Raw genomic sequence first — 27,813 nt, 5'->3', positions numbered from 1 at the left:
ATGGCTGAGCGTACTGTCAGCACTAAACAAATCAGAGTATTGATGCGCCTTTCTTTAATCTGGAGAGGATGGAATTGTAGCTTCTTGAACAAAGAAGGCGTCTGCTTCCACCTTTGTAAAAAGCCCAGACTGCTGTGAAATTGTAGCATATGGCTCTAATCCTGCTTCTTGGACAAACTGAGAGAAGGTGAGGGCATCAGCTTTTGCACCAGTTGGGGCTTTGTGCTCTAAAAACAAGCCCAGGTTGTCCCTGTATGGGAGGGCAATGCTTCTGCTCCAGAGAGGCTCCTCAATCCCCAACAGCTCTTGCACATGCCATGAAATCTCCTGAAATGCAAGAAGAAACATAAGGGAGCCTATTCTTAGTGTGGTGGCTACATCGATAGAGCTCTGTAGTGTAGAGCTGCACAGAAAAGAACTCCTGCAGTTTCTCCTTTAAGAATGTTTTTCTTTCCATAACGTAGGAGCTAGAGTGTGATCTGGCAAGATGAGTCCAATGTGCAGTTATGATTAGAAAAAAGATTATGTAAAAACAGCACATTCTGATTAGTGCAGGGAATTACTGTGTGTTGGGAGTCACAGCTGCTACCTTTATTGCCCCAAACAGGTTTGTTTTGTTTTTTTTTGACTCCTATTAGCACTTGCAGAGCAAACGCAGCTATGGGTGAGTGAGCGAGATTCTTTCTTCTCTGCCTACTACATCATCGTCAACATTGTCTGCTAAATTGTGTCTGTAGAATTTTTATTACTGATGAGACTATAAGAGGCAGAAAGGCGCAGGTTGATCAACAGTGGCACTGCTCATTAGAAAAATTATTTTCTGACTTGTAATCTGAAATAGCTGGACCTGAAGCCATCAGTGGAAGGAGCCTGACTATAATTTTTAATATAGTCACTTTTCAGAATATAAATCTTGTCTTTTAAAACCTTGATCAATTCACCTTTTGTGTTTCTAATCAGTTTTACTATTTGCTAAACCACATCCCATAGTGCAGTTTCAAGTGGGAAGCTATTAGGGTCTTCTAACTGCTACTCTAGGTGCCTTTCATACGATTTAAAATAACAATACAACTAGAACAAATCCAGCAGCAACCCAGAGAAACTCCCAGCCCTAATACAATCTCTACACCAGGACTTCTCCACCGACACTCCACTTCTTGTAAACTGTAAGATCATACTGTTCAACCGGTGCCTTCATAATCACTTCTAGCAAGTAGCTGGGTTTTGGTTACAATTACATACAGGCTTGCTGTGGTGTCTGAGTGTCTCATATATAATATAGGATTATGGCCTCATTGCAGCATCAATCAGAAATTTCATTGGGTTCAGAGAGGACTCTCATTGGAAAAACCCCCATGGGCCAGATTCTGCTCTCAGCATCACTCCTTTGTAGTCAATGGAGTCATTTTCAATTTGTAACAGTACAGCTAAGAGCTGAATCTGTGTGCCTTCAGTAATAAAGGAAACCAGGAAGATAATGGCCAAGGGTGGGGTTCTCAAAAATACCTAAATTCCACTCTCAAGCTATGGGACATAAGTTCCTAAGTCATGTAAGTGCTTTTAAAAATATTACCCCAAGTTCATTTTGCTCTGACTGTACATTAGAACTAAAGGGTTAGAACTGTTCAGCCAGCCAAGAGTTAAGATTGGCCCAAATTTTTGGTGCTTTACAGCATAAAGAACACAATGTTCAAATTCCTACCACGGTGCATAAAGATTTTATCTCTTGTTGCTTGTGAACTGCAATCTCTTTGAATTTCCAAGCCGTGCCCTATGATGGAGGCCATAAATAATGAAGATTTGAAACAAAATGGTTGGCTCTGCAAAAGCAGCAGTACCCTCTAGTTCACAAGGATGCAGCCAGCCAGCTCTTTATGTGACAAAGGCGGCAATGTACACATGCAGTCAAAGAATAAGTATCATGCCTAGTGGATTTAAAGTCCTTTTCAAACAATCCCCACAGCCTCACTATGAGATTGGGAAAGGATTTTACAGGTGGGTAACTGATGTAAAGAGAGGCTGTAGCCCAAATTTTCAAACTCAGGTGTTTAAAGTTCGGCATCTAAATCAGTTACGTGATTTTCAAAGGTGCTGAATGATTTAAAGAGCTGCAGCTCACAATGAGCACATGTGGCACTCAGATCACTTATGTGCCTAACAATATGGAATTGAATATCTATGTTTAAATACCCACTTTTGAAAAATCTGGGTTAAGGAACTTGTTCAAGGTTACACAGAGTCAGTGGCAGAGCCAGAACTCACAAGATCCAGGCTTGCTGTCCTGTTTTCTGTTCACTTGATTATGTAAAAACCTCAGTTAAAACCCCTGAAAAGGAAGACAGCTAGGGGCTCAGCTTTACAGAAGTAATGGGAATAGGGTGTCTTAGCAATCAAGTTGCAAACACTGAGAAGATAATGTGATAAATGACAGTCAGCATGGATTTGCCAAGAACAAACCGTGTCAAACCAACCTAATAGCTTTCTTTGACAGGGTAACAAGCCTTGTGAATAGGGGGGAAGTGGTAGATGTGGTATCTCTTGACTTTAGTAAGCCTTTTGTTACTGGCTCGCATGACCTTCTCATAAACAAACTAGGGAACTACAACCTAGATGGAGATAAGGTGGGTGCATAACGGTTGGAAAACCATTCCCAGAGAGTAGTTATCAGTGGTTCACAGTCAAACTAGAGGGGTCCTGCAAGGGTCAGTTCTGGGTCCAGTTCTCTTCAATATCTTCATCAATGATTTACATAATGGCATAGAGGGTACACTTATAAAGTTTGTGGATGATACCAAGCTGGGAGGGGTTGCAAGTACTTTAGGGGATAGGATTAAAATTCAAAATGATCTGGACAAACTGGAGCAATGGTCTGAAATAAATAGGATGAAATTCAATAAGGACAAATGCAAAGTACTCCACTTAGGAAGGAACAATCAGTTGCACACATACAAAATCAGAAATTACTGCCTAGGAAGGAGTACTGCCAAAAGGGATCTGGGGGTCATAGTAGATCACAAGCTAAATATGAGTCAACAGTGTAACACTGTTGCAAAAAAAGCAAACATCATTCTGGGCTGCATTAGCAGGAGTGTTATAAGAAAGCCACAAGAAGTAATTCTTCTGCTCTGCTCCACACTGATTAGGCCTCAACTGGAGCATTGTGTCCGGTTCTGTGTGCCACATTTCAGGACAAACTGGAGAAAGTCCAGAGAAGAGCAACAAAAATGATTAAAGGTCTAGAAAACATGACCTATGAGGGACCTATTGGGTGTGTTTAGTCTGGAGAAGAGATGACTTAGAAGGGATATGATAACAGTTTTCAAGTACGTAAAAGGTTGTTACAAGGAGGAGGGAGAAAAATTATTCTCTTTAACCTCTGAGGCTAGGACAAGAAGCAATGGGCTTAAATTGAAGCAAGGGCAGTTTAGGTTGGACATTAGGAAAAACTTCCTACTTCCGGGTGGTTAAGCACTGGAATAAACTGCCCAGGGAGGTTGTGGAATCTCCATCATTGGAGATTTTTAAAAGTGGGTTAGACAAACACCTGTAGGGATGGTCTAGATAATACTTAATCCTGCCAGGAGTGCAGGGGACTGGACTACTAGATAACCACTCGCGGTCTCTTCCAGTCGTATGATTCTATGTGTGTCTTAGAAAAACTTCCCCTTATTCTGTTAAGGGCTCTGCTGGCTTAGGGAATGTATTTTGGTTGGGCATACAGAAAACAGTCACATTCAATTATAGCTAATGTTTTACCAGGTTAACTTTTTACTGCATTTCCCTTGCTGGAGCACTTGAATGTTATTATTTAAGTCAATATTAGTTTCTCAGCCATGAACTGAAAATGAGGAAAGAAGAGCCTGATGGTTAAAGCACAAGATAGAGACAGGATACCTCAGACTTGCTACACGACTCTGGGCAACTTCTTTCCTCTCTCACAACCCTGTTTCAAAGCTGTGAAATGGGGATAGTAGTATCTGAGTTAACTGTACATCTGAACCCCTTGTGGCCTCCTTAGAGGCACTCCGCATCAGTCTTAGGTCTCTAGGAATCACCTTTCCTGGGGTGAAATCCCTTGATTTGCTCCCTCCAGACGGGGTCTTAGACTGCAGACTCCCGCACTTCATTATGATCATCTCAGTCGGTCTTACTTCAGTTCAGCACCTGCAGTTCTGCTCTCTCAGGAACAATGACAGGGTTATTCAGTGACCAGCCAGCTTTCATAAAACAATGTACCATTTATTCAGAAAAGAAGTGTTTCAGAAAAAGTCAACAACAAACAGCTTATAAGTATGCCTGGCTTAGCAGGTGGTAACCCACCTTCCACTTCCACTTCCACAGCAGGGCCTGTCTTTCTTGGACATAGTCAACATGCCTGTCAATTCTTGGATAGCATGTGAGTAACCCTCTCTTTAGGCAAGAGTTTATATTTTATACTGTTTCAAGTCCTTTGTTGATTTGACCTGGTTCAAAAGGCCTAAAACAATCTGTTATTGTGGGGAGGAGGGCATGGCGAGGAGAGTGTGAAACTTCAAAAGACTTGTTCCAGTATTGTGGAGTTGAATTAATTTCACCCCCTCCCTGGCCAGAGATTTTAGTTCCTGCAGGAAGCATTCCTTGTCTGACTCATTTAGCCAGGATTACAATCACTAGCAAGCCCATAAAGATATATATAACATTCATACAGTAGTGTTTGAATATTCTTCTGTCAGCTTCTGTAGTATTTGTCACAAACAGTATCTCATTAGGGAGGGTGAAAATTGTTAACATCAATTTGCAGTTCTCTGATGCCTTCCATTCAAAGCTCTCAAAGTTCTCTTTTGAGTATTATCAGTACATGTTCCTAGCATTGGGCTGTGCCTACATCCTCTATATAAGCTCAGAACCCTCTAGAAAGGCTCTGACCATTTGGAAGCTATAGGGACCCTACCTTGAACCATGGAACATTTCCTGTGAGGCTGCATAAGGTGAGGCCTCTGTCCATCCCCAATATAGCAAGTAAAAAGTCCTTCTGGTCCTTCCTTATTAGCTGATTTTGGGATCCTTTAGATGGGGATTTTTGAACAGTTTTAATTAGTGAAGACTAGTTTGTTGATTTTAAAAATTAGAATTTTGTAGACCATTTCCCCCCGCATATACATATCTCTTCATTAAGTGGTAGGACAAAGGTGGGCAAAATACTGGAGAGGTTTGACTGAGCAACCAGAAATGCAGGTGCAGATCCAAACTTCCTGACCCTGCTGCTCCATTCTTACATCACTTTTACACTAGTGAACTTCCATTGACTTCAGAAGAATTACACCACACAAAACCAGGGTAATGCAGTGAAGAATCACTATGTCTCCAAAGCTGGGTTGTAATTGTCAAACAAACAAGTGTTTGGGCAAGATTTCTGTTGTTTCCTACTTGTGCACACACAGGAAGTACGGCCACAGCAGGCTTGCTTTCTCCTTTGGGGCCCTTCTGCCTCAGGTCCTATATGGAAACCAGATGGGCATAAAGGCATGGAAATAATTTTTTTTTAAATACAACTTTTCTGAAGATTTGGGGTCAGGGTTCATCTTGAGTTTTAAATGAAGCTTCAGGAGGATTCTTACTGCAGCCAGAACAGTGTGCCCCATCCTTCTGAGGAAAATATTGTTGCATTCTGTGTACAACATCCATCCAAGCATCAGGTCTTGGGCAGGTTCTAGTTGTCCTATTGAGCATGAGTGTTTAGATCCTGCTATTATCATTAACGGAGACGGAGCAGCGTTACATCTTACTGGATGTAGTCAGAGAACAAACATGAACATGTGGGAGATGGGATGGGAAATCACAAACACTCCTAATGGAGGAAGGCAACTCTGTGTGTGGCACTCACCTTCATGTGGTCAAAGTCCGTTATGCCCATCTGTGGCAGGTTTGAGCAGTTAAGGTGGACGAGCTTGCGGCCAGTGATGCAGCTAGCTGTAAAGCAGTCCTGGCAGGGAAATCAGATGGAAACACTATACAGCAGTGAGCCGTACTGCCACCCCCAAGCATTCAAAAACCAACATTAGTCAGCCGCCCCGCTGCCCGGTCAGGAGCTTGGCTTAAAAGCAGAGAGATCTTTAAAAACAATGGCTTCCCCCCTTCTGGTTTCTGAGCCTTTGGGGGACGCTGGCCTCACTCGTCCTAGCTCTTCTCCGCCACGCCCAGGGCTAGAAACTTGCGCGGAGTTTCCCCAGAACGCAGAGATGCTCTTGAGGCCAGGTTCCCGGGCGCTGCCAGGCCGCAGGGCGGAGCAAGGGACGCGGGAATTGCGCTCGGCTCGGGCCTAGGGGGAGCCCAGCGACGGCGCCGCGAGCGCGGTTAGTGACAGTCCGAGCTCGCCCCCGCTCCGAGCCTGCAGCTGGCCGCGCAGCGCCCCCCTCACCTAGCTCACGGCCCCGCCCCCCTTGCCCCGCCCCTCACCTCGCACTGGGGGAAGCCCAGCTGCCGAGCCCACTCAGCCACCTCCAGGGGGCTCCAGGCGAGGCGGGCCGGGCCAGGCCGGGCCTCGGATTCTTCGCGCTCCGGCTGGGGCCCGGGCTCGGATCCGGTCTCAGGCCCTGGCGCCCCGGACCCCTCCTCCTCCGGGATCGGCTCCATCCTGGGCGGCTCCGCCCCGCCATGCAGCCATAGCAACGCGTCGGAACAGTCTCCACGGCGACCTCCACTTCCGGCCGTCTGGCAGCTATTTCCTTCCCCGCCGGGCCCGGCCCCCTGGGTGCGTGAAGCGCCGCCGCGCCCAGCAGCCCGCTCCCGCCGCGGAACTGCCGGAGGGAAGGCCCAGGCCGCGGGGCGTCCAGTCCTCGGCTCTTTCCGCCGCCTCGTCCCCGCTCGGCGGCTGCCCAATGTCGGAGGTGCCGGTGGCCGCCGCCGGCTCCTGCTTCGAGCCCCCCGCGGCTGGGGAGCCGAGAGGCTGCCGCTGCTCCGCGTCCGAGGGGGACGCGCAGGGCCGCCGCTCACCGTCTGTTCCGCCGCCTGAGACTCCAGGTACGGGGGGCGCCGGGTCCCGCTGCGGTCGCTCGGGTGTACGGGCCGCCGCGCTCGGGGGCGGCGCGGCTGGAGGAGCTGCTGTGGGGCGGGGGCTGCAGGCCGCGGCTGAGGGGCACCCGCTGAGCTGTAAAAGGAACAGGAGGACTCGTGGCGCCCTAGAGACTAACGCGTGTATTTGAGCATAAGCTGCGGTGCGCTTCCTCGGATGCATGCGGCGGAAAAGCTGAGCTGTGTGCGTAGCCTTCGCTGCGAAGCTGGGACTCCCCGCCAGCGCACCGCGGGTTGATGGTGCTCCTTCCTTCCCTCCCTCCCTCCATCTCGCCTGCTCTGCCCTTCTCCTAGGGGGGACCTGTAGTGCTTGCCAGGCAGCCGAGGGAGTACAGTGCCTGGCACACACCACAAGGAGCAGCAATAGGGAGAGTGGGCTGGGAGTGGGAGCTTTCCAAGGGGACTTAGGAGAGCTACAGCCCGGAACAAGGTAGTCTGCTTTTACTCCAGTTACGCTATTGCTGCAAAATCGGAGCTTTCTGCGGCTGCTACTTCCAGCCTCCTAGCATCGCCCACTGTTTTCAGTACCCATCTTTAGAGCCAGTTTGGCTGAGGTCTTGGGAAAAAGTTAAGAAGGCTGCTGCTAACGTCTTCTGAGGTCTAAGGGTATGTCAACACTGTGTAGCCTAGCCTGTGATGGTATAGCTATGTCAGCACAGCCCCCTCGGATATGTCTACGCTACGGATCCTATGCTGACATTGCCCACTAGTGTAGACACAGCCTATGGAAGAAGCCTTTCCGTCAGTGTAGGAATACGTCTCCCTGAACGACGCTGTCTATATCAATAGAAGCTCTTTTCCATCATAGCTGAAACTATACTGGGTTTTTTGTTGGCTTACGTGTTGGGGGGTTTTTCCACACCCCTCACTGATGTACCAATACTGACGTAACTGTTAAGCATAGACCAAGTCTAACTTGCCTCTTGATACAGTTGTTTATCAGTGGTTGGTTTCCAACAGCCTCTATCCCTAAGGGTGCTGGGTTGTTTCTCTGTTCCCTAGTGTACCAGTTGCTTTATATTTAGAGAAATGTATTATGGTGTAAGCATTGCCTCATGTAAGGGAGATAATAATAACTTTGATTTGCTTAAGTTCCTAGCACTTTGGTCTCCAGGCACCAGTAAAGATTCCACTACAATCTTTAGACTAACACAGCAATATAGCTCATTACAGGGAACCAATTAAGTTTGTTTTTTAAAAAGCAGCACTGTTTAGTGTAGGGTTAAGACTTGAGATTCCTGGGTTCTAATTACATTTTTGCCACTGATTTACTGCATAACCTTGAGTAAGCCAGTTCCCCTCTTTGCCTCACTTTTTTTCATCTGAAAAATGTGGTTAGTAATCCTAACCTTTCCCCCAGAGTTTGAGATTTAATAAATGTTTGATTAGCACAGTGGTATCCTCTAAAATGCACCGTAGACATGCAAAATGTTTAATACCTGATGTGAAATCGAAGGCCATTGTGGTACCTAAGCAGCTATGTAGTTGGGTGTGGTAAGAGCTGGTGACCACATCCCATGTGTCACCTCAAGAGGATAGGATGCTGGGCCTCAGTTTGAAGGGCCTGTGAGTCTAGAATTTATTTCTCCTTTGAAGCACATGTAGAGAATGTCTATGGCATCCTTGAGAGCAAACCTTGGGATGTTTGTTTTCTCACTGACTCTGTCGAGTGGGTGGCTTATTACTATATGTGTGGGAGGAATATTCTCTTCCCACCACCACCACCTTCCTGTCTGCTGTCTTGGTCTCAGCTTCTTTATTTTGTTATATGCAATGGTGTTTTAGCCATGTTGGTCCCAGGATTTGAGAGAGACAAGGTGGGTGAGGTCATATTTTATTGGACTGACTTCTATTGGGGAAAGACAAGCTTCTTCAGACCTTTAGAAGAGCTCTGTGTAAGCTCAAAAGCTTGTTTCTTTCAACATGAGAAGTGGGTCCAATAAAATTATATTGGCTCATCATTGTCCCTCTTTATTTTGTTATAGGCATTTCTACATAAGGTGTTTACTACAGTATCTAAACCCAGTAATATCTATGACCTTCCTCTAGTTCTCCAGAACTTCAGACATGTTCTCTTCCCTAGTCTCCCCAGTCTAGCACTCTCCCTTGTTTACTTCTCCTTTAATGTCCCCTTTAAAAGCTTCCTTATCTCTTTAGTTCATAACTGCGTGAAGCATTTTGTAATTCCGTGTCAGATCACCAGACGAAAAAATTTCTCCCCACAACCAGAATCAGGAGCATGGGGCTTGCCCGATTTAACTTATCCATGACTGCCAAATTGAGTCATATGACACGCAGTCTTGCTGGCTGTTGCTTTTTCAGGCCATATTTTCTCCAGCATTTGGCAGTGAAGTGTTCTCACGTTGGTTACCAGGTAGAAGAGAAGTTCTAGCTGTGCAGTAACTTCAACAGTTGCTGAATCATGAGAATGACAGATATAAAAGATCTGCTAGGTTCCCTCTAATCTGTTGCAGGGGGAGGGGCATGAAGTATTGTGTCCTGCTGTATTCTGTAGCGATTGAGAGCTAGGCTGTTAAAACAGTCTTTCTAGGCATTGTAGTTCCTTTAAGGTACTCTCCCTTGGAGACTCTTAGGGGGCCAGAATAGGAACGCATGAGCAATAAGTTCAAAAATCAACCTTGTGTATTGCTCTATTTATAAAGTTGGAGTGAACAGAATTTTCTCCCTGTTACACAAGTCATACCACTCCTCAGATTTTGAGGCTTATTCATGTCTCGAATATAATATACTTTAATGAGTGTACCTTCTAATAAAAGGTTCTTAACATCATGCTTTTTTTTCTAAATGATCAGAGAACAGATCATTAATAAGCATAAAGAAGAATATTTATTTGGATCCTATACCCAAACAAAATGTATGCTTGGGACAGTGGGTTTCAATTCATTTCTTGGTGGAAAAATGCTTTTCTTTTAAAAGCAACAAAACAAATACCTCACTACCCTGGTACTAATTAGTCCCCTTGTTTGTTCTTGTCTAAAGCCCATCCCTCTCTTCTGCCTAGATTTTTCTCATCTTTAAAAGCAGTCCCTATAGGTCAGGTTGCAGAACGTTGGCGATGGGGTGTGCTGCTTGAACTGTTCCTGTTCTGTGAATCAGAGGCCTTTAATGTATGGGGCTATTAATCTGCTGTCTTTCACCAGCACCAAATTCCCTCTATGAAAACCAAGTAAAAGAGAATTCCTACTGTAATGTGGAACTTTAAAAATCTGTGTAATTGGGAGCCTGTCCATGCCCAATTAACTATCTTCTATGGGTAATGGAAGCAGATAGCAAGACTGTGGAGCAGGGGTGGGCAAACTGAGGGCCGCATCAGGGTTCTGAAACTGTATGGAGGGCCAGGTAGGGAAAGTTGTGCCTCCCCAAACAGCCTGGCCCCCACCCCCTGACTCCCCCTGTCAGAACCTCTGACCCATCCAACCCTCCCTGCTCCTTGTCCCCTGACCAGCCCACCTGGGATCCCCTGCCCCTAACCACCCCCCTGGGACCCCATCCCCATCCAACCCTCCCGCTCCCTGTCCCCTAACTGCCCCGATCTATCCACACCCCTGCCCCCTGACAGGCCCCCCGGGACTCCCATGCCTATCCAACCACTTCCTAGGACTCCCTGCCCCCTTACCATGCTGCTCAGATCAGCAGGACTGGCAGCTGAACCACCCGGCTGGAGCCAGCCACGCTACTGAGCTGCCCGGCAGGAGCTGGCAGTACGGTGAGCTGAGGCAGCAGGGGAGGGGCCAGGGGCTAGCCTCCCTGGCCAGAAGCTCAAGGGCCGAGCAGGACGGTCCCGCGGGCTGCATGTGGTCCACGGGCCGTTGTTTTCCCACCTCTGCTGTAGAGCATGCACTGGAGTCATGTGGGGACAGGGCTTGTTCTGGAGACTAGGGGCAAACTTAGAGCCTACATCTGAACAGAAACTTGTTTTGATTGATCCCTATGTCCTTTGTCAGAAACCGTGTTATCTTTTCCCAAACCTTGCACTTAGGGCCATTGAAAGCATTAAAAACCCTTGCTCTCAGCGGGGGAGGGACAGCATATAATACAGAAGGTTGCCAGGCCAAGCTTTAAGCTCCAAGGCTACATTACCTTGGTGACTCTGGATAACTAAAGTTTTGCTTTATTGCCTGCACGTTCTCAAAGGTTAAAAGCTGTTTAATCTTCTCTCCATCTTCCACCCATTGCTAGAGGATGAAGATTCAGCCCCCAAACCAGCATCTGCATCCCAGACAGTCACCTCCTCAGAGTCCGAGGCCTCAGAGTGCAGGTAGGAAAAGATCTTTGTGTGATGACCCACATTAAATGTTAGTCAAGGAAATGGAGGATAATCAGTCTCTCCCCCACCTCCTTCTCTATCAGTGGTGTCTGGTAGCTGTTCCTCTCCAGGGCATCGGAGACTTCAACTTTCTGTTTTCAGGTTCTGTATGCTGTAGACAATATTGGAAGAGCTATTCCTCTGGACTTGGGGTTATCTTAATGCTTGTAAAATGCTTGTAATTTAATGCTTGTAAAATGTAACCCATGACTCACCTCAGGCTATTTGGATTACAGAGCTAACTAACTTCCAACAGGAAATTGTCTGAGCTCTGGCTGAAGGATATTTTTAATTAAAAAATATTCTCACTGTATCTAATCCCCAGGGAAGTTGGATCAGAAACCTACTTTTTTGCTGCTGCTTTTTCATTACATTTATACTCCTGAATATCAGTTGTTTGGTTTATTATTGAAGAATTGCTGGTGAGCATTTGGGTGCATGCATCCTGGCTTTTGTTGGGGTGCTTGTGAACATTAGAGTTGCACACATTCAGCTTTTCTCTAAAACTGTTGAAGGTTTTGTTTTAACCTTCCCTTCCCTTTCCTCCCCCCAAAAATCTCACTCCCCTACCCCCCCAACACACTCATAAAAGCTTTCAGAAACAGATGAGTTAAATACGTCAAAATTTGGGTCTCACCAGTTATTAGTGTCCTCATTTTAAAAATCCCTCACAAAAACCACAATTTGAGGTAATCCTGGCTTTGATGCTAATGAAATCTGCAGCACAGGAGAGACTGAGATTCCTGCTGCTTTCATAATTACAGTTTCATCCAGAGAGACTGTACAGCAGTCCAGTTGGCTCCAAACAGGCTTTTGCTTCAATCTGATTTTATCATATACTCTAGGTAATTATGGAATTTAATTTTCTTCAAAGAAACTAGTTGGGCATTAAGTAAAATGCCAACCTATGTTTTAAACCCATGTGAATGTTTCCTGATAAATCTGTTTAAGGTCTGAGGGATGGTGTATTTTTTTTTGTTTGGTTTTTTTTTTGGTTGTTCTTTTTAAGGGAAGAGGTAGTGGGCAATATGAAAAGGAGGCTTGAAGGTGGAGCTGACTTACTTTCTTCTCTTAAATCTGATTACAAATGTTCTGCAACTCTTCACCCTCTCCACAAAATCCAAAGCCTTCAGTGCTGTTTTTTTTTTTTTTTTTTTTTTTTTTCCCCAAAAAATTCAAAGTGAGCCCCAGCACCTTAGAATCATAGAATATCAGGATTGGAAGGGACCTCAGGAGGTCATCTAGTCCAACCCCCTGCTCAAAGCAGGACCAATCCCCAACTAAATCATCCCAGCCAGGGCTTAACCTTGTGGGGAACACTGAACCTGACCTGTTGGACCCACCTACCAGGTTATGTAGCATGCATGTGAGCTAGAATGAGATTGAGCCCCAGGTTGGTCTGTGCCACCCACCTGTTGATTTGAAAAGAAAAACATAGTGGAAGATTTCAGAGTAGCAGCCATGTTAGTCTGTATTCGCAAAAAGAAAAGGAATACTTGTGGCACCTCAGCGACTAACAAATTTATTTGAGCATAAGCTTTCGTGAGCTACTTCATCCAATGAAGTGAGCTGTAGCTCACGAAAGCTTATGCTCAAATAAATTTGTTAGTCTCTGAGGTGCCACAAGTACTCCTTTTCTTATAGTGGAAGATGCTGGTACATAAATTCAGATTTCTGATTCAGGCTTCCTAAAGGATGGCTATAAAATGGTTAAGTTTTGTAACAAAAATATATTCAAAGGATCCCTTTTTTAAAGCTTTTTTTTGCTCAGCAACCTAGTAGGGTTATCTCTGTATCCTGACAATCAGCTCATTTGAACCACTCTTTTAGTGGAAACTGGTGGTGAGACACTCCCTTTCTACCAACAAAAATGAGATTAAGAGAATTTAGTTAGTTTTTGGTTCTTCCTGTTTTAGGGTCCAAGGTCGCATCCTCAAGGGAGTTCAGTTACGGAAAGGACAGTCACGTCTGTCTTTTTCCAGCCTCCTCTTTATTTACAGAAACAGTACAGAAAGCATCTGGACTAGTCTGTTTTTATTAGACACTTCCAACGTAGCTTGAAACAATCTGTCCCAGCATTAGTCAAAGCACCTCATATTCCTAAAACTGAAAACTTCACTTGCTTTCTACCATTGGTGCTTTGCATGGAGCTAGCCTGGTGCTGATCTGTTTCTCATATGGTAAACCAAGGTGGCTGCCTTTGGATTTCCATTGCTGCAGGCAAAGGTTTCATCTCTTTTAAAAGACTGTTTCTATTCCTACCAGACTTGAAGTTTCTTTTCATGAAACCTACATTTAGGACCTAAGATTAAGGGTTGTTCTTTAACCCCATTCTGGATTAGTAGCTAGGATTATTTAATCTCGGTTGTCATAATTGATTTTTTTCAGGGATGGGCAGGGGTGCTGCGATGACATAGTAAATTAGAGGGGAATTTCAGGATGTATGGAAGAATAGGCAATATGCATGCAGGAGGCTATTGCTTTGCTGTTTTGTTTCTCTTGCTGCTGTTGCAGCTTTCCAGGTTTGACTAAAAGATCTCCCTCCTTCCTCCCATTATCTCCTGTTGTGGAGAGGTCCTAATCCTGCATTTGTGATTGTTAGTTTGTTACCGTGGCATGGCTTATGGCTTGCAAGATTCAGCATGCTGTACAAGAGGAGCAGGGATGCAACCATATTAACGCTTGTTGATTATCAGTAGCAGAGTTACGGTGTTCTCAAAACCTGATCAATTTGAAGTCTTGTCTCTGATATAGGTGGCCTGTGTGAGGGGTATATAGATGCCATCTGATGCCTAGCAGGGTGAGAGTTACTTCTCTCTGAGATGCTACCACTGATCCCTGCCTTCAGTGCAATGTTAGTGAAGTAGCCCTTCTATGAAAGGAGTGTGGCTGGGCTCAACTGGAATGAATTAGTGCTACCTAAGGGACTATAAATGGGTGGAACTTGGTTGAGAGAGAGCTTCTTGTTTTAATGCAGTGAATGCTGGCTCTAGGAAGCCCAGTTCCCTTAGTTTATTTGCATTCCAGCCCCTGAGTGGGGTGGTTCAACACCTGTCCTTGGCCCACCTGGCTCAGTGTCTCATGCTTTTCAAGCATCTTGAATTGATGTGCTGTCTTTCTCTGAGAGGCCGCAGACTGGATCACCTGTGAATGTGCATGCTGCAGAGGATTCTAGAAAAAGTGATGGTACATCAGAGGACCAGGAAGTGGCCGGACAAGGAGAGAAGCTGGCTGACCAGATCCAGCCCCCCAGGGAGGTAGGTGACTTGCCGCTTTTATTTCTGAAAGGAGAGATTGAGATGCTGCAGTGCTTTTCCCATCAGCTGCTGAGCCTGTACATGAGGAACTGGGGCTCTGAGCATTTAGTTATGGCTGTTTCTGCACAATGGGGGAGTTAAGAGTGATAATCTAACCTTTCAAACTCAGAATGTGTCTCTTGCCCACAGTGTATTGGACCAGTCCTTGCTCCCTTTCAGTTTCAACCATGCCTAAGGCTTCAGGACTGTTCTCAGCTACTGGCTTTTGTCTAGGGCTTCAGGGAGTTCCTGTGAATTTTAAATAAACTAATAGTCAATTTTTTGGGGGGTGGTAGTGATGAAGATCAGTGTTATAGTTCTTTCAGGGAACAAACAGCTCCTGGTAATTTCAAATACAGCTTTGGAGAGACATTGTGTAATAATACTCTTGCTCCATAAGCTCTGTATCTGCCTATGTGAGAAGGGGGAATTGATAGCGCTGTGTTACTCTGGGCAACAGTTTTAACAAGTTCACAGTAGCATCTGTTTAATTGTGATTGCAGTCTAAGTACTGGGAAAACTGAAGAGGCTGATTCCTAGAACTGGAGCAGCTTCAGCACTTGAGAGGGCATCTGGGTAGATCTGAAATCTTTTACCAAATAAAGCAATGATAGCCCCCAAACTTTGAGGTAGTGCAAATAGCTAGGGACTTATCTGTCTGCGGAGATGATGCTTCCTTGGGAGACCAGAGGACGCTAGCACAGTGCAGCATTTGACTCAAGAGTTTCACAGTTTTGGAGGCAGAGAAGACCATGCACAGAAACTGTCCTCTGAGCCAGCCAATTATTTAGTAAATATTTTATACTTATAGCAAAACCCAATGGGAAATTGATGTGAATTCATGAAAATGGCTCCTTCTCCCTCGATCCCTGACAAATCATTTAAAATCCAACTGGAGGCCCACAGAGCCACTGAGGAACTTGCTTATGTGCCCTGCACAGGAGGCCATAGTGCGGATGACCAAGTACCGTGCCCCACAAGGACCAGGGGATATAGTCATGATACAGTCGGAACACACAGGTGCAGTGGATGTCCTCTCTGCAGAGCTGGAGACTGCAGACCTCCTTGGTGAGCAGAGAAAAGGTGAGGACTGCGATGGTAATATTTCCTTAGGGTAGGAATGAGGCCTGTATACACACATCTCATGTGGCAGCAGGATTGGATCTGTTGATGCTCTCCTTCAATAGGGTGGGCAGAGGCAGTGTACTAGACATTACCAGCTCTGTATCACTGGGAGTGGTCTGGTGGCTAGAGTAGGGGACTCCTATTCAGGACTCCTGGACAATATTCCCAGATTTGCCATTGATTTGCTCGGTGGCCCTGGACAAGTCACTGCTTTAAGTAGCTTTTGGACATATCGCATCACTTAATATTGTTTTCCTTCTCCAGTGCTCTGCACTCTCATTGCCATTGAGTACCTAAATTCCCATGTGGGACCATCTCATCCCCCCTCTTCAACTACCCATCTCTTTAGAGCAGAGGAGGGCAGACTATGGCCTGCAGCCACATCCGGTCTGCAGGACTCTCCTGCCCGGCCCCTGAGCTCCTGGCCTGGGATCTAGCCCCAGCCTTTCCCCTGCTGTTCCCCTTCCCACGCAGCCTCTGCTCGCTGTGTCGCTAGCACAGCGCTCTGGGCAGCGGGGCTGTGAGCTCTTGCCAGGCCGTGCAGCTGCAGAGCCGTGGCCTGACCCAGTGCTCTGTGCTGTGTGGTGGTGTGGCTGGCTCCAGCTGGGCGGCAGGGCTGCCAGTCCTGGTGCTCTGGGCAGTGTGGCAGTAGCGCCACCAGTGCTCCAGGCAGCGCGGTAAGGGGGCAGGGAGCAGAGGGGGTTGGATAGAGGGCAGGGGAATTTGTGGTGGTGGCAGTCGGGGCGGGAAGGGTCTGGGGGCAGTCAGGGGATAGGGAGGAGTGGATGGGGCAGGAGTCCTGTGGGGGCTGTTGGGGTGAGATACAGGAGGGGTTGGATAGAAGGCAGGGGGCCGGGCCACACCTGGCTGTTTGGGGACACACAGCCTCCCCTAACCAGCCCTCCATACAATTTCGGAAACCCAATGTGGCCCTCTGGCCAAAAAGTTTGCCCACCTCTGCTTTAGAGTGTACATCTGCTGAAACGTTTCTAAGGGTTGGTCTTCACTATGATCCATGCTGCTGCAATCGATGTAGCAGGGGATTGATTTAGCGGGTCTAGTGAAGACCCACTAAATTGACAGAGCACTCTCTGGTTGACCCTGGTACTCCAGCTCCCCGAGAAGAATAAGGTAGAGAAGCATAAGGTACCGTTGGTGCGGTGCAGTGAAGATACCGTAGTAAGTCAGCCTAAACTACATTGACTCCAGCTATTTTATTCACATAGCTGGAATAGCGTAACTTAGGTCTACTTACCCTGGTAGTGAATACAAGCCCTAAGTAAAGCGGTTTAAAAATAAACCCTCCTCCCCTTATAAATCTTAGCTCACAGACACAGGCATGAGAAGATTTGTGAGTAGGAAGCTGAGAGCAAGAAACTTAGTGAGGTCCTTTCTCCTGTCAATGCCTGAGTATTACTCAATACAGCATTTCATGGGAATCCCATGTTTACATTTAGAACAGACTGTATCCTGCTGTGTGTCAGGGCAGGTGAATTGGTGAGTGAGCTATCAAATAGGCCATAGAGAAACCTAGGAACAGACAGAGCAGAGGAGGGCATGTTACTGGCAGATACTGTTTGTTCTTGCGCTCGTTCTCTCTTCTTCTCCCTCTCTCCCCTCAGTCCACCACACATGAAGACTGAGCAGGAGGAAGGGCTACAGATAAATGATCTGTTAGATTGGTAATAGATCCTAGCTTGAAAGAGAATAGATTTAAAATAAATTGGGCAAGGGTTGACTATTCAAGGTGTTTAGGGGATACTTGGATGTTTGTGGAAACCCTTGAAATAGAAATGGGACTGGTGATAGAATCAGGACTGTTGCTGTTATCTCTTCTCTCTGCTGCCCTTTCAGAACTCAAGATGTCTCTTGCCATCAAAAGCCCAAGATAGTATCCCCCTGACCTAGCCTCATCTCTTTAAAAAAAAAAAAAAAAAAAAAAAAAAAAAAAAGCAGAATATTGAGGGAGGATAATGTGTGCTGTGCTCAATGGTTGGCATTTGGATGCATGTGGAGTTTTTTCTTAGAATTTCCCATCAGTGGTAGCAAGGATAGAACTTTAGTGTCAGTGAGGTGTCATTGTTTATAACCCTGTTCAGAGCAAGTCTGTACATGGTGGGGAAAATGCCATACCTTATTTACATTGGCGCTTCCACTGGTGGAGCTAAATCAGTGGGAAATTCTGAGAGCTCATAGATAAGCCCCATGAGTCATCTGGATGTGAAGAATAAGCCATGGGAGTCCCTCCCACTCCTCCATTCTTATGAATGTTGGATTGAATTATGTAGGCTTTGGATTCAGCTGAGGAGGCAGCTTCTGCATGCATGCATGATGCTAGTTGGTTTCTATCTGGTTGCTTAGGCTATGTCCTAATGCTGTGCTGCCCAGTAACTCTGCCTGCTACTATTGGGTGTCTGTGTGGAAGCAGCAGAGTTAAGCCATAGGTGGAGCTGAGGTGTTGGGGTATTGTGCAATGCACTTGATGGGATGGAATTTTCAGTTAGGCCTGTACCTAACTTTGGCAGTCTGACTCTGTCTCTAGATAACCAGATAATTCATAGGAATGGCTTTGGAGGGAGGGAAGAAGGTTGGAAGGGAAAACTGAGAGTAGTATGTCCAGTTCTGAGGGCAGTGCTAATGGAAGGCACTTGTCCTTGCCTTGAGAGGAGATGGAAGGTAAAGATTGGAGTTCAAGAGCTTTCTCAGGAATAGCCATCTTGTTAGCAGAACTCTCTCTGGTTGCCTTCTGACCAGTGATGAATGGCTTGTCTTGTATTTTTCAGCTCAGCCTCCTCCTCTGGCTCCACCCTCCACTTGGACCACTTGCAAGATAAGGGAATTTAAAGCCAAAATGGGAAAGGAGAAGAATGCTCGGTTGGTGGTGAAACGGGGTGAAGTAGTGACAGTCCGAGTGCCAACACACCCAGATGGGAAGCGTGTTTGCTGGGAGTTTGCTACGGATGATTATGACATTGGCTTTGGGGTCTATTTTGACTGGACTCCTGTCACCAGTACTGCCATTACTGTGCAGGTCAGCGAATCAAGTGATGAGGAAGATGAAGAGGAAGAAGATGAGATTGAAGGTCAGTGCAAAACTTTACAAGATAAATTAATATTTGTTCATCCCCATGGTACCCAAATACCTCCAAATCAGGTACTGTAATTCCTCACCACTTTGGCGAGTCAACCTACATGTTGACTGCAATCTTTTTGGAGTTCCAAGCTAGGTTATGATGAGAAGACCCTTCCTAATGGCTGCTCTTCTCCCCCACCCCAGGTATATGCTCCCCAATAACACCGCATATCCTTGCATATTGAACTTTGAACACTTGCTCCCACTCTGTTTTCTATTGCATGATCAGTTTCTAACCTGTAACAGGATCAGAGTACAGTATGAGACTTGACTTAACTCTTTGATCATCAGCCTAACAGATTGTGATGCTGATGCAATTCCTGGGAGGAGAATAGTGTTTTTTCTCACAGTATCAGTAGCTCTTGTTGATTGCACCCAGAGGGCATGCTGCCCATGTCCTTGGAGTATCTGTAGCCTAGAAGTTGCAGGGAGTCTTGGGACCAATGCAGGTCCCATCTCGGGACCAATGATGATTGAAATTAAGCCCCACTGAGAGGAATCCTCTTGGAGAAGTAGAAGGGAAGACTGAGAGACCACCAAGGCCAGAGGTGAAACTCTCCATTGCATTCCTCTACCCACAATAAATTTCTCTCTGGCATTGGGCCACCTTTAGGAGACCCTGCTGTTTAAAGGTGTCTACTGGGTGAAGAGGACAAGGAGGGAAGTGATGGTGAGAATTCAAACTATTCCCCAGTGTATCAGTCTCAAAGCAGGTCTCCTGTGTGGAGAGACTTTGGGTTGTGCATTGGACAGGGTGGGTATCTCAGCCAGTCTTAGTTAGCTAGATCTCATGTCCCTGTCTTGTAACCATGCCTTATTGATCATTTTCCCCTCTGTTGGTTTGTCTGATTCTGCTTGTCTCCTCTCTCCCACTCAGGACTCACCCCGGTTGGAGATGTGGAGAGGGGCTCTAAAAGCTATCTACGAAACCGTTATCGGGAGATCATGCCTGTGTACCGAAGGGACAGTCACCGGGATGTGCAGGCAGGCAGCCATGACTACCCGGGCGAGGGCATCTACCTGCTCAAATTTGACAACTCCTACTCCCTCCTACGTAACAAGACTCTCTTCTTTCATGTCTATTACACCAGCTGAAGGAGGGGAGGGAATGGGGACGGCAGGCAGGTAACACTGCAAAACAGGCTGCCATCCAGGACTGGCACCCCCTAACTGGCACTGCCCTATGGCTGAGTCAGAGGCTTGGCTCTCTGCCCTCCTAGGGATAAGAACAGGTTTTCCCCCATTCCCTCCCAGCTTACTCACAGGAAAGGGTAGCTGTGGCTGCTCAATTGTCCAAAGGCAACTCGTCTTGCTCTAAACTTCAGGAAGCTTGCTCTGTGCAGTCATCAGGCTGGGACTTTTCATTACAGCCAGTAAATTATCCGAGGGCAGATTCAGGTGGCAGCAGTTTCTTTCTATTGCACTTGTATGAACTGAAGCTGAAATACCCTTTTATTTAAATGGAATACCAGTGGGTAATTGCCAACCACACTCTGCTAGGAGGCAAAGCCACCTGTACCACAGCCACTCTCCAGCTGAATCCTGTCTGCATTGTTGTACTTTACACACTAGCCAAACCTCCATTAATCTCTGTGTGGGGATTCATCCCTCCAAATACCTGAGTTGCAGCCTGCATCCTCTGACCCATTCATGGTGGTGTAGTCATGTCACAAGTGCCAGACCCAATCACGTGAAACCTTTATTTTCGATCCTTGCAGAGGTAATCAATAGGAAGATCTCCCATAGAAAAGGGAAAGCAGGTGTGGAAGGGGAAGGTGGATACAGATCATCCTGACTTTGGGGATGTGTAAAATTCCTGTCACCAACAAAAGTTTCTCTTACCTGTGGGGAAAATTGAGCTGCAGCCTCTTGTGTTAATGTAAAACTGTTAACGATCCCAGGTCAACACACTTTGAATCTGAAAAATATGGGATCAGTCTTTCCCTTATATACCCCCCTGGAGTTAGTGAGTCCCTGAAGTCATTGCTAACTAACTTGTTGAGGAATGCAGCTCCCTGACCCACCTCAGGTTAGCAGTGGCATTAGTGGTCAGCCTCTGCTCAGCCCTTGGCAGGAATAAGCAAGGATCACATTAATTTGTCAACAGATGGGTTTTAAAGGGTATTTATTTGTAACTCTTCAAGATTCGAAATGAGTATTTATTTGATTTTATTCAAGAACCATTTCCCTTCAAGGTAGCTGCTGAATTTGCTCTGTGGTGCCTCTGTTTGGAGTTACTGAGTGACTTTGTGCATGATGATTCTGGTGAAGTTCCAATCTGACACCTTCCAGATATTGCCCTTCTATGCAGATATAGCCCTCGCTGCAAATGGGGTTAGTGTGGGGGTGTATAAAGCCAAAGACTTCACTCTCCTAAGATGCCCAATAATTCCCTGGTGATTCCATACCTCTTGATTCAGGCCCTTCTTTTTATCTGCTCTACCTACTTAAGCACTCGGGAGCAATGGGTAAGTCAGGGAGGTAAGAGCTGAGGGAGGTGTACCATTGAGCAGCCCATGCCAGTCTGCTGCTTCTGTAGTAGTGGGTGCGGAGGACAAGGCAGCATAGGCTCAGGCACCAACATGTGCTCTTCTTTTTCAGGAAAGGAAGGAGGCAGGGAGCACAACTGCTGTTCTAAAAAGTAAGGATGAGGAGCAGGGCAGCTCCTCCTTTAAGGGGCACAGAGGCAAGGAGGGAGCAGCTGCAGCTCTTTTTCCCTTCCCAGGAAGGGAGAGGGGAGTGAAGAGCAGAGTGGCATGGATGCCTGCTTCCTCCCCAAACCCTCTTGAAGTGCCAGGGCAGGTACCTTCCTCTTCAGTTGCTTCCTTCCACAACCTCTTCCCCAGGGCCTGATCAAGGAACCCCTCTTTTACCTTGGCTCTCAACTTCCTAAACGCCAGATGTGGAGCGGGACCCTGCCCCATCCCTTAAATATTCTGCTTCTGACTGTAAATCTCCATGTTCCCCCACCCTGCTATGTAATTAATCAGTGACTGCTATGCATTTGGCCTCTTGCTACATATTTTGGAGGGTCCTGCATGCATCTGAAAGAGGAGAGATGTGCACTGTCTAGGCCACCAGCCACTGTCTGAAATAGGACTTAGTAAATAAGGAAGTCACACCTGACCTGTGTGTATAGATACCAGGTATTCTAGAGACCGCTGATGTCATGGATTCTCATTTGGAGAGTTCTACTCAGGGCCAGTGTTTTAGAACTGTCTCCAGGATAATTTTGTTCCCCTTTAGCCAATCAGACTGGTTCCTTTCTAGGTAATTGGCAGCTGCTTCAAATAGTCCTTAGCTAAGGTGGATTGTACAGTAGATGGGAGTGTTCAGTACTGGCCTTCTGAAATAGACACAGATCTTTCTTCTGAGGCTCAGTCCACTTAATCAGATTTGCCCCTTTCTTGCCTCCTTGATTAAAGACAAATGGTCCTTGTATATGGTGTGCAGTCCCAAGCTGGTATATGTGCCAGTCTTATTACCTCATTGTGTCTATAGCCCTGTTTGCTGGTGACTGGAGTAAAAGGGCCTTGACACATCTTCCTTCACTGTTGATATTTCACTAGAGTAGCTTGTATTTCCCATAAGTGCTAAATGGCTGTAAGTGGAGAATATTTAATCTACAATAATGAAAGCTTCACAGCTTCCAGAATAAGTCACACTTTTCTTTGGTCTTTCATTTCCAAGTTATGTGAACATATTGGTGACCTTGTCACATAGGTACTGAATGAAAATATATGGGTGACTGACTGAGAACCACTTATCTTTGGAATGATGTCCACACTGTGTGCAACGGCAGTCAAAAAAGCAAATGAGATGTTAGGAATAATTAAAAAAGGATGGAGAATATCTTATTGCCCTTATATAAATCCATGGTATGCCCACATCTTGAATACTGCATACAGATGTGGTCCCCTCATCTCAAAAAAGCATTAGAAAAGGTTCAGAAAAGGGCAACTAAAATGATTAGAGGTTTGGAATGGGTCCTGTATGAGGAGAGATTAAAGAGGCTAGGACTTTTCAGCTTGGAAAAGAGGAGACTAAGGGGGGATATGATAGAGGTATATAAAATCATGAGTGGTGTGGAGGAAGTGAATAAGAGTTTATTTACTTGTTCCCATAACATAAGAACTAGGGTCACCAAATGAAATTAATGGGCAGTAGGTTTAAAACAAACAAAAGGAAGTTCTTCTTCATTCAGCGCGCAGTCAACCGTGGAACTCCTTGCCTGAGGAGGTTGTGAAGGCTAGGACTATAATAAGGTTTAAAAGAGAACTGGATAACCTCCATGAATTTAAGTCCATTAATGGCTATTAGCCAGGATGGGTAAGGAATGGTGTCCCTAGCCTCTGTTTGTCAGAGGGTGGAGATGGATGGCAGGAGAGAGATCACTTGTTAGATTCACTCCCTCTAGGGCACCTGGCATTGGCCACTGTTGGTAGACAGGATACTGGGCTGGATGGACCTTTGGTTTGACCCAGTATGACCATTCTTACGTTCTTATGAGTGGTTTGCAGTCGTCACTAATTGTTCATAGTAAAGTCAGTAACTCAGCCTTTAGTCTTTTTAAGATACTTTAATCAAGTCTCTAGCAGAAAGCATATTCAGTTAGCAAGGAAAGGATGCTGTATAGCCAGTGGCTATCAGCAGTTATTTCCATTCAGTGTATGGCATATTAAGCCCCAGTCAGATCAAAGGAATAATCTCCTCTCCTTGTCTTGCTCCTCGCTAAGCTACAGCTTCCTTGGTACCTCTGCCCACAATACCTACTAGGCTTGTATCCAGCCCTGGTACCTGTAGCTGAAGCAGTGCTGGGGAGACCTCCATTCTAACTGCAGACACTGGGAACTGTCACTCCTGAGTCTGAGACGAAAAGTGAATTCTGAAATAGATTCTAGTTTTGCAAGGATGTTAGTAACCTAAAAATGTTCACTTCAAGGAAAGTTCCTAACTTGTTTCCATGGAGTGATGCTTTTGTGTGTTTTCCTCTTATAGTTTGTGACTAGAAAAAAAAACCCAAAATCTAAAACCTCACCAGAGAAAAAATTTGTATATTTGGCAAACAGTGTGTCTTCCTCCTGTGTGTGTTTTTTGTGACTGAATGTGAAATTAATAACTGTTTTTTGTACATTCATCTGTATTATGAATGTTACACACACCTGGGGGAGTTTACATAGTAGTTTTTTATGGCACATTCAGCAAGGGAGAGTATGGACAAACATAGTTTTTTGTGCAGGTCCTACATAAAAAGCAACTCTTGTACTTAAATTTACAACAGTGGAGACTTAAAATCTCCAGCAGATTGTGAATGTCAAAGGAAGCCATAAATTACCCACAACTTCTTCTTCCCTTCCCCATTGCAAGAGTATTGAGAGCAGTAGAAATCCCGATAGCGTGTATTGCATTTAGGTCATGGAATTAAACGCTTGGAGCCCAGATCCTGTTTAAACTGAAGTCATTGGCAAAATTTCATTGACTTAAATGGTAGCAGTAGGTGGCCCTTGGTTTTCAGACTACCTGGAGGCCTGTGATGTGGATCCTTCTGAAGGGTTATTTGTAGGGTTTTTTGCTACTTCTAGGGCAGACACTTCAGTATTCAGGGCCTGTTGACTTCGTGGCATTATGTTAAGTCTCTTTGAAATGTTAGAGCTGGGATGAAAATGCACATTCAGACCTTGAGAGAGAGAGAATTTAGAGGTCTGGTTTAGCTTTTTATGTGGGAGTTGACAAGGAATTGCTTAGGACTTGGTCTATTCTAGAAACTAGAGAACTTCCTGACCATAGCACACTGCCTCCTGTCGCACTGCCTATGAACTGTGCACTTGCCTCCCTTTTTAATTTTGTGTGTGTGTGTTTGTTTGAGAGAGAGAGCACGCGTGCGTCATGAGGCAGCATCAGTAGCCTCTAGTGGGTCAGTGTACAGAAACAAACTGTGGCTGGACTTGGGTAGGGATAAGTTGGGAGCCATGTTACATGTCCAGTGGCTGTGCCTTGGTGGCTCTGGAGCAAGGAGCTCATTAGATATCCTTGCAGGGTGGGGTTTTGGGAGGGATCTCTATTCTAGTTCACTTGCATCCCAGTTGAATTTTTTTCTTTTTCTCCTCTCCTTCCCCCAAAAGCCACTCCCTAAGGATTTATCATGTGGTGCCTGGAAACAAGAGGGAGTGAAACCAGAGCCATAGACTTTCATTTACTTTCCTCAGACCCTTAATTGCAAGGGTTTCCTCCCCCTCACTTCTCTACCTACCTTCCAAATAGCACACCTGGAAGTTAGGCTGGTGATCCCCTATAGTCTGTCATAGTTTCAGAGTAACTGCACTTGTAACCACACACCCCACTGTGGTCCACTCTAGGAGTGCCCAATGAGGTCTCCAGCTGTCACCTGTCTCTGGGCAAGGACCCTTGTCCCACTCCCTTTTCACTGGGGAGTTTTAAAGCTGCACATATCCTTGCCTTACACTGATATCCCCAGCAAGGCAGTCTACCTAACAGCCAGTGGCTGCGTGTGTTGCTTTCTCTCTGAGGGCTCTGAACAGTGTATTGCCAGCAGTTACAAGTTACCACACAGCTCTTTCTAAGCAAGCACCTTTATTAAGGTAAAAGCATTACAGAGAACCTATAAAAACAATAAATTCTTATACACATGCTAAAAGCTTATCGGAGGTTACCCTGATCAGTCAAAGGGGGTGCTATTAGGCCAAAGTCTTTCCAAACTTCTGCAAGGATTGGGGCTTCCCTCAGATATAAGATCCTATCTGTTTGCAGGATCAGAAAGGGGGCCTGAGTCAGTTTAAACCTAGTTTGTTTTATATCAAAAGCCCTTTGTCTGTTCGTCTCCTAGTTTGAACCAGTAAGTGTGCAAGCCTCCCCGGGGGTGGTATCTTTCTACAGGTGTTTTCAACCTAAGTGATTCATCTTAATCACCCCCACTATTTTTGGTTCCTCAAGGGGCTGTGATGATCCTCCCACCTGAAGTTTCATACAGTCCCTGGCCCACAGTGATACATAAACTTAAAACAATATGGTCCCCAAAGATATTGCATGTAGTTGCAATATCTGTCAGTCTGTTCCTGGCAAATTAAAACTGCCTTTTTTGATTGCTTTAACTGATACCCTCTCACCAAGGAGGTGAGGATTACAACTGAAAGCCTGAGCTCTCTGGAACCACAGGGCCTTTGCCTTCAGTGTCTTTGCTACTACTGTGCATGCATAGTGGGATGCCTAAGTGCTATTTTTTCTTGAGGGAGTTGTAGATGTGTGGATGCCAAGGCAGTTACAATGAGGAGGACTTGTGACAATGCTAACCGAACACACAAATAGCAGATCTTGTGGCCACGCTCTAGTGGAGTGTGTGAATCCAGAGTTGGAGTTAATATCTGCTGTGTACTATGGAACTAGATGAAGGATCAAAGCTGCAAAAATCTCTAAATTTTAGATGACTTGTTCTCCTTTCCCATATTTGTTAGAACCATGGCTACATGCTATAATGGGCAGTGCATTGCTAGGCATATCCATATTAAGAGGGCATGCAGATCAAATAGGGACAGTCATTGAAATTGTACCATGGTAAATTCAGAATTCGCCTCCTTGACAAGAATTTAGCAAGATTCAAAGAGAGATGGGACACTTATGGATTACAAGAATGTCCAGGGTTATTGCCGTAAATACTAAATTAAAATGAAGTTCTAGAAGAGTTCAAACACCACACGCTTCAGGGCTCAAATCAATCTGTTACTATCAGGAGTTGGGAGGAGACTGCCTGAAGGGACAGACTATCCCCTTGTTTGCCTACTATGGAGTTTCTTGCACCTTCCTCTGAAGTATCTGGTGTGGGCTGCTGCTGGAAACAGGATTCCATGTGACAAGGTCTGATCCAGTATGACAATTCCATATATTCCGGTCTCCTATTTACCTGTGACTCCTGGAAGTATCATCTGAAGAAATGTGTACTCCTCTCCTGTCTGACAGTTTAAGACTCTGTAATTCATATGGAATAAGAATCTGATTTGTGATTGGCTAGAATGGATGATGGGTAAAAATGAGACTCATAGCTGGCATCTAACATCTCAGTCTATCATGCCAGCAGCTATAGAGGCATCGCCAAGTGACCACTTTGAATTTTAGTTACTTTTGAAAACTTTCAATGGTTGAAGGCAGCCTTCCAGAGGCCTCTAAGGTACCCTCATGATAGCAGTCTACAAGATGGAAAGGCCAGTCCCCACCTCTTTGCAACATGCCCCTCAGTAGCCTTTCAATGGGGAATGTCTTGTATCTGGACACACCTTAAAGGTTTGTTTTTTCTTGATCTGTGGTCTTTTTGTCAGTCCTCATCTGTGTGATGTGAAATGTTTTTTTTAATGTACTGTAGTTTCAGACTGGGTCAAGTTTTTGTAACCAAACTGCTGCTCTTTGCCTTTCCAAGGGATTGTTTTTAAACATTAAAAGAATACTTTACCAAAATGTGGCACTGAATGTTTTGCTCTATGGCCCAAAGAAAAGTCTATATTTCTAGTGTGCTTGCATTTCCTTCTAGAGCTGGGCTACCGTGTTTATATTCAGTATGGTGTGGCTGTTTTGTGACATGTATTATTTGAGTTCCAAACTCTTTAAATAAACTTCACTATGCAACCACGACTTTTTTCTTCTCTTAAGGTGAGTGGGTGCTTCAGCGCTAAGACTCAGACTTCAGACTTTCAACAAAAAAAAATCTGAGCTGAACTTGTTTTTGAATTGCAAAGCAGAGAGGAATATTCATAGTGAATTTTGCAGCAGTGCCGGACTTCAGCAGTTGGCAACTAAGGATGTTCTCCTTACTTGTCTTAGCTGGCATAAGCAGGGGCACTGCTATTGGTAAGCACCCTATGCTGGAGCACCTCTGG

At 45.6% G+C, this 27,813-nt stretch overlaps 2 protein-coding genes across 9 annotated transcripts; one reads left to right on the top strand and one right to left on the bottom strand.

Annotated features, from left to right (window-relative positions):
• Window positions 1-39: 39 nt before the first annotated feature.
• SAMD15 (sterile alpha motif domain containing 15) lies at window positions 40-6,822 on the bottom strand. 4 transcript variants are annotated; one of them, XM_038406099.2, is made up of 3 exons: window positions 6,436-6,822; window positions 5,864-5,962; window positions 40-327 (listed from the first exon to the last, which is right to left on the bottom strand). In XM_038406099.2, exons 1-3 carry the CDS (start codon window positions 6,610-6,612, stop codon window positions 55-57), a joined length of 549 nt encoding a protein of 182 aa, XP_038262027.2. In that variant the 5' UTR covers window positions 6,613-6,822; the 3' UTR covers window positions 40-54. The 4 variants fall into 4 exon arrangements, 3 of the variants coding, with proteins under 3 accessions (XP_038262027.2, XP_043372189.1, XP_043372188.1); XR_006281954.1 differs by lacking the exon at window positions 6,436-6,822 and adding an exon at window positions 4,056-4,172 and having other exon boundaries at window positions 196-327; window positions 5,864-6,429; XM_043516253.1 differs by lacking the exon at window positions 40-327 and adding an exon at window positions 4,181-5,475.
• A 28-nt stretch (window positions 6,823-6,850) lies between these two features.
• TMED8 (transmembrane p24 trafficking protein family member 8) lies at window positions 6,851-27,562 on the top strand. Of its 5 annotated transcripts, none has more exons than XM_043516250.1 (7): window positions 6,851-6,999; window positions 11,251-11,329; window positions 14,505-14,634; window positions 15,615-15,756; window positions 18,582-18,881; window positions 19,809-20,052; window positions 21,533-21,819. In XM_043516250.1, exons 1-6 carry the CDS (start codon window positions 6,858-6,860, stop codon window positions 20,024-20,026), a joined length of 1,011 nt encoding a protein of 336 aa, XP_043372185.1. In that variant the 5' UTR covers window positions 6,851-6,857; the 3' UTR covers window positions 20,027-20,052; window positions 21,533-21,819. The 5 variants fall into 5 exon arrangements, with proteins under 5 accessions (XP_043372185.1, XP_043372186.1, XP_038261335.1 ...); XM_043516251.1 differs by having other exon boundaries at window positions 19,809-20,056; XM_038405407.2 differs by having other exon boundaries at window positions 19,809-27,562.
• Window positions 27,563-27,813: the final 251 nt, after the last annotated feature.

The sequence above is a fragment of the Dermochelys coriacea genome, chromosome 6 (assembly GCF_009764565.3).
Source record: "Dermochelys coriacea isolate rDerCor1 chromosome 6, rDerCor1.pri.v4, whole genome shotgun sequence".
In the NCBI taxonomy this organism is placed as follows: domain Eukaryota; kingdom Metazoa; phylum Chordata; order Testudines; family Dermochelyidae; genus Dermochelys; species Dermochelys coriacea.
This window is presented reverse-complemented; position numbering and strand designations above follow the sequence as displayed.

Coding starts and splice junctions, on each gene's coding strand:
- SAMD15 (XM_038406099.2), bottom strand. CDS start 6,612: ATGGAGCCGATCCCGGAGGAGGAGGGGTCCGGGGCGCCAGGGCCTGAG. Junction 5,963..6,435: donor TGGGCTTCCCCCAGTGCGAG/GTGAGGGGCGGG, acceptor TTTCCCTGCCAG/GACTGCTTTACAGCTAGCTG. Junction 328..5,863: donor CGGACTTTGACCACATGAAG/GTGAGTGCCACA, acceptor CTTGCATTTCAG/GAGATTTCATGGCATGTGCA.
- TMED8 (XM_038405407.2), top strand. CDS start 6,858: ATGTCGGAGGTGCCGGTGGCCGCCGCCGGCTCCTGCTTCGAGCCCCCC. Junction 11,330..14,504: donor TCCGAGGCCTCAGAGTGCAG/GTAGGAAAAGAT, acceptor TTTCTCTGAGAG/GCCGCAGACTGGATCACCTG. Junction 15,757..18,581: donor CCTTGGTGAGCAGAGAAAAG/GTGAGGACTGCG, acceptor TGTATTTTTCAG/CTCAGCCTCCTCCTCTGGCT.